The sequence below is a fragment of the Diabrotica virgifera genome, chromosome 6 (genome assembly GCF_917563875.1).
Source record: "Diabrotica virgifera virgifera chromosome 6, PGI_DIABVI_V3a".
NCBI lineage: Eukaryota > Metazoa > Arthropoda > Insecta > Coleoptera > Chrysomelidae > Diabrotica > Diabrotica virgifera.
The window spans coordinates 130,820,529-130,826,528 of NC_065448.1; the positions used below are offsets into that span (position 1 = coordinate 130,820,529).

General features: G+C 32.1%; 1 protein-coding gene across 1 annotated transcript in view; it reads right to left on the reverse strand.

Annotated features, from left to right (window-relative positions):
• The window catches only part of LOC114337088 (glutamate receptor ionotropic, NMDA 2D-like), a 646,411-nt gene extending 642,700 nt beyond the window's left edge, over window positions 1–3,711 (reverse strand). Inside the window, exon 1 of the mRNA XM_050652861.1 lies at window positions 3,488–3,711. Coding sequence (XP_050508818.1) covers window positions 3,488–3,537 — 50 coding nt within the window. The 5' untranslated portion in view covers window positions 3,538–3,711. The remainder of the gene's footprint in view (window positions 1–3,487) is intronic.
• Between the last annotated feature and the right edge of the window lie 2,289 nt (window positions 3,712–6,000).

Consider the following 6,000-nt stretch of genomic DNA (forward strand, 5'->3'; position numbering starts at 1 on the left):
TGTGCTCAAGTAATAGGGAAAGGGACAATCGGGGGCTGGCCTTCTCAAATTGCCAAATTCTTAAATTTGCCTAATCCCGAGAACTATACTGGCCATTCGTTCAGGAGGACATCAGCAACGCTTTTGGCTAATAAAGGTGTTGCTGTCCTCGGATTAAAGCGTCATGGAGGTTGGCGTTCATCGACAGTGGCAGAAAGCTATGTAGAAGATTCTCTTCAAAATAAAATAGATTTTGCCGAAAAAATATTGTGCAATACTAGTAATACTACTAATGTATGCGATTCTGCATGAGTTTCTGTTAGAAGTGAAACCACAGCCCAAACAAGTGGGATTTCATTAAATAATTTAACAAATTGTACCATAATGTTCAATATTAATAAATAATTCGTTAGTTTTCTTTATTCTTTCAAAAAATAAATTAAAATTAAAAGATTTTTTAACTCACGGTAAGTGAATTACTTACCGTCGAGTTGGAGTACTTACCGTCGAGTTGGATTACTTACCGTCGAGTTGCTAGTAAATGTCACCTACTGACGTAAAATCTGTCACGGTAAACAGTCAAAAATGATCAATCGTGCAAAAATATTTTATTTAAAAAATAAACATTAATTTTAGCTTAAACGAAATCTTTAAAATGCTAAGACGCAGATGGGTGGCAGCTTTAACATTGAATTTAAGCGAAAAGCAATATTTATTTGTCAAATAAACATGTTTTTTCTGTTTTTGTGACAACAGTAAAACGTATTTTGAACTAAATAAATTACATACATTCTTCTTTTTGTCTCAATTAATTTAATGAAAAAAAAACATTTTTTTGAGCACCCTGTATAAATAATTGTGTTAATGTTTATATATGAGCTATCACATGACACTTACCCTCATTTAAAACAATCACCGATTACGTCATCAAGCCCAGATGGATGACGTTACTAGTATGAAATATATATCAAAAATTTTAATTCGAAAATAAAAATCGACCTGTTTCGGGATTTTTAGTTAAAGTCACCGGTTTACGAAATAATGAATTTATGCGTTACTTCATGGACGCTCTGTATATGTAACTTTAACTACGAGTAACAACATTAAACAAAAAGTACTGCAAAAAGAAAGATAAATAAGTGAGAAATATGTAACTTTTATATTGAGCACATTCGCACATTGTTTTGAATAATAAAAGTAATCACATATACTCTCTTAACTCGACAAATGACGCTTTATACACATCTTAGATAGACAAATGCCTTGCAAAAGTCGATATGTGACATTGTTTATGTTCGGTGCACCGTCGATTATGGTAAATCAAATAATGACTCTAGTGTCATCTAACGACAAATACTTGAACTATAAACGTAACACTTTTTGAAATGAGATTTTGTAGTTTTATTAAACTGTTGATGAAATAAAACCATTTTTTTGAGTTGTGACACTATTTGAGCGGAGGTGCGATATATCTGTTTGTAAGTTGTCTTTATCACACTAATTTTGAAAAGATCTTGACACATTTTTCGCATTCATGCTACATCTACATAATATGTACATTTTGTACCGGGTGTCCCAATAAGAATGGCTCTCGGCCATATCTCAGGAACCGTTTATAGTAGAGCTTTGAAAAAAAAATTTTATAACAAATGTTGCCTCAGGAAAAGCCTGGAAATTATTTTCATAATTGTGGGTCCACCGATAGAGGGCGTAATTGAATACCAAAAAAAAAAATCTAAATTTTACAAAATTTTCCTAATGAAGGGGCACTGGATATCCAATTATTCATAAAATTCTGCGCATATTTGATTTAACAAGTTTAACTCTACCTTTGCAAATAAGAGGTGGGGGTGAGTGGGAACCTTGTTATGAAAAAATGGCTGTAAGTCCGGTTCTGCTAAATCAAATTTTGAAAACTGGGTCTTGTTGAAGACAGATCTTTTTTTCAATGTAAGCGTGATGATTTTGAACCATCCTAATAAGTAATAAGCCAGCTGGGAGGCGTTATTTAATTTTTTTCAGAAATCTAGTTTTCTTTGGAAAATATTAAATACAGGCATGCATTTTTAATCATACTTTATAAAATTAGATTAAATTAGCAATAGAATACCGAAAACCGCATGTCGATACCTTTTTTCTAACTCAAGATATCTCGAGAAACGTGTAAATTTTATACATAACTGTTACTATCACCGGTAAACTGAGTTAATGAAAAGTAGTGTGCTGTGGAAAAAAACAAAATAACATTTTCCAGATGTCAACGTATAAAAATATAATTAATTATAACAACAATATAAAGAGAAACAATACTATTAAAATTAAATATAACACAGAACAAAAAGAACTACTTAGTGACGACCTAAATATTCAAATTGTTGCCCATCATACACTACTCTAGAATACATTATCCAGAGAATACTAAACGCCATTCAAAGCATATCGAGAGCAGAAATTGAGACTGCTGTTCAATCTACTCTTGAAAGAGTAAATGTTTGCAACGAAAATGATGGGCAAAAATTTGAACGTTTATGTCATTACTAAATAGTTGTTTTTATTTCTTTGTAATAGGGCTTTTCAACGCTTCTCATTTGTTTCGAGCCTCTGTCATATGCCGTATAATCCGTGTATAATATTAATATACGAGATATGAACGAGGCTCGAAACAAATGGGAAGCGTTGAAAAGACCTATTATACGTTGACAGCTGGAAAATGTTTCTTTGTTGTTTCCATAGCACACTACTTTTCCTGAACTTCGTTTACCGGTGACAGTAACAGTTATGTTTTTAAATTTACACGTTTTGTAAGATATATCGAGATAGAAAAAAGGTATTAACATGCGGTTTTCGCTATTCTGTTGCTAATTTTGTCTAATTTTGTAATATGGTATTAAAAATGCATGTTTGTATTTAATATTTTCCAAGGAAAACTAGATTTCTGAAAAAAATTAAATAACTCCTTCTAGCTGGCATATTACTCAGTAAGTTGGTTCGAAATTATAACTTTTACATTGACGAAAAAGATCTGTCTTCAACAAGACCAAGTTTGCAAAATTTGATTAAGCAGAACCGGACTCACAGCCAGTTTTTCATAACAAGGTTCCCACTCACCCCCACCTCTTATTTCCAAAGGTAGACCTAAACTTGTCAAATCAAATATGCGTAGAATTTTATGAAGAATACGAAGATCGGATTTCCAGTGCCCCTTCATTAGGAAAATTTTGTAAAATTTAGATTTTTTAATTTTTGATATTCAATTACGCCCTCTAGCGGTGGTCCCACAATTATAAAAATAATTTCCAGGCTTTTCCTGAGGCAACTTTTGTTATAAATTTTTTTATTTCAAAGCTCTACTATAAACGGTTCCTGAGATATGGCCGAGAGCCATTCTTATTGGGACACCCGGTACATTCATTTAAAAATTAGGTAAACCCTTTCATCATATACATCAGAAATAATAATTCGTTGTTTTAGGTTTATTGATAAGAGAACAAAATTTGTTAATACTTACTCAGTAATGTCAGCATCGGTGGCAACCCTACATAGCACGCCTCTGTCCATTGAACATTTTCCGGTTACTGGATCCGGTGGGGCTAAGTTAATGTACGGCGGTTCCTCCAAAAAAGTTATTTTCAAGTGGAACTTTTCGGGTACTCCCTGGGGAGGAGTGTGGCTGTTCCCAGGCCAGACGATGTCCTTTATATCGAGTCCCTGTTTTTGCCAAGATTTCCATACTCCGATCTGTAAATGCAAATTCGAGAGGGTTAAATTAGATATCTCGACAGAAGCCCTCGCTACGGCCAGTTATACGTTGGCCTTTTACCCAGACAATTTTTATTAAATTTATACGGGCATTGACCACATGTCTGAGTTATTTAGTCAAGGGACAGAATACAGTGAAAACAAATAAAACAATCTGAGAATGCGAGCATTATCATAACGAAAACTTTGTTTACGATTTATGGTTTACAGGTTAAACCTGAATTTACATGATATATCATAGTATGCCTTAAGTCAAAAATTTGCAACTTTGCGAATTTATAAACGAAAACAAGGTTTTCGTTGAATATTAGGGAGTTTTGAGGTGTATTGGAATCAACAGCGGTAGAAATAAGTAGCAGCTCTTGCAGAACATGCAAACAACGAACATAACATAATGAGTTATGATTCAGTTAGAATTTTGGCTACAGAATCCAATTATATTAAAATATTGTTTTTAGAAATGGCACTGAAGGAGTGAGATTAACCAGTTAATCACTATTTACTCCTACGTATTATATTTTAATAACCAAAGTCGTTCCAATGATGTTTTAACAACTGGTTCATTATAAAGTTTTATTATTTAAATTTACTCTTTAAGTAATGTGCTTTAACTTCAGATTAGATAAATAACTGTTTCGATATTTTGATGTTTAGTCAAATAGTAGACTATTTCATAACAAAAAGAAGGAGTGTTGTCATTTGCCATGTTCATGAATTGACAGGAATGTTTTATTATTATTTAGAAGCTCACCATATCAAAACAGTTAGAAGTAGGAGAACAACTAATATAAAGAGTGCAGTTTGAAATATCTTGGTAAAATAGATCCCTTATCCTATATATAGGTTGAAGCATAGACCTGAAAATATCTTGTAGGCTTTTGAAATGTAGTTATACAGGGTGTTACAGACTAATATATTCACGCTTTATCTCTTAAACGAATAAAGATTTTCGAATGGGATAAAAAACTGATATAGTCCGTTCTCTAAACTCAGACACAACTGGCTAGTGATTTTAGTACGTAATTTTTTTGTTTTTGGCCAATTTTGCCAAAATTGGCAATATTACTAACTACTTAGTAATTATTAACTAGCTAGTACTTAATTATTTTTTTGTCAAATTTACCAAATTGGCAAAATTACTTACTAAAATCACTAGTCAACTGTGTCTGAGTTTAGCGAACCGACTATATATTCCATTTCTAATACATTTTAATATGGCGTAGAAAAAATCATCCACTAAATATTCATCTCTTAGTTAGAAACCCCAACTTTAATTTTTTTAATAGCATCCTGTACATTTTTTTATAATTTTGGTTGTGGTATTCTATAGTATATTTTAACAGATTTTTTAAAAATAAAATCGGGTCGTAAGTAATAAAGAAAATAGCAGTTCATTTTTTGTTTTCTTTAAATTAATAAAGAAATCCTTAAATATAATATAATATAAACATGCTTTGTTGTCAGTGACAATTTTACATTTTATGGACAAAGCTAACATATATTAGGTCTGGATCCCGCGTATGAAAAAAAGTTGATTAATAGCAAGCTGAAAATTTGTTAATAGCTTAAGGGTGTCTAGTAGGGTGGGCCGAAAAAACTAAAATGTATTTTTTTTAAGTCGTAATACTGCGGAAAAGTTGCGAATGTATGAGACTAAAAAGGGGTAAGAATTTAAAAGATATCGGTTTATATCTTCCGTTCGCGCATGAGCCATAAAGTTTGCCGAAATTGGTAAAAAACTGATTTTTGCGATAACCTTTAACAGATTAAATTTAGCGTGGATACGTTTGTAATAGCTCATTTTCTCATTCTTAATGACCATACTAACTAAATTTAACCGTGTTATTAAAATCTCTTAACATTGTCCGTTCGCGCAAAAGGCATAAAAATAGCCAAAATGTGACAAAATTGCGTATTTCATACACGTATAATTTTTCGTAATTAAGAGTTTAGTTGAATGAAAATAATACTCACATATACATTTTGTTGAACAGAAGCCGCTGGAAAAGTTTGCGGAGCTGAGAATCGCGACGGTTTCATAAGAACAACATAATTATCAAGGTCTGCAATGCCGGACTTTACACAGAAATCACAGTTCAAAGTGCTTTCTACTATGTAATAGCAAAAAGGTGTTAAAATAATACAAGATGGACTGCACGGACAATGGACTGGTGGACATTGGACCATATTGTCGAATTGAAAACTTGCATCTCGTAAAAAATTTGGTTTGTTCTATATTCACAAACAATCTTTTTAAATAAT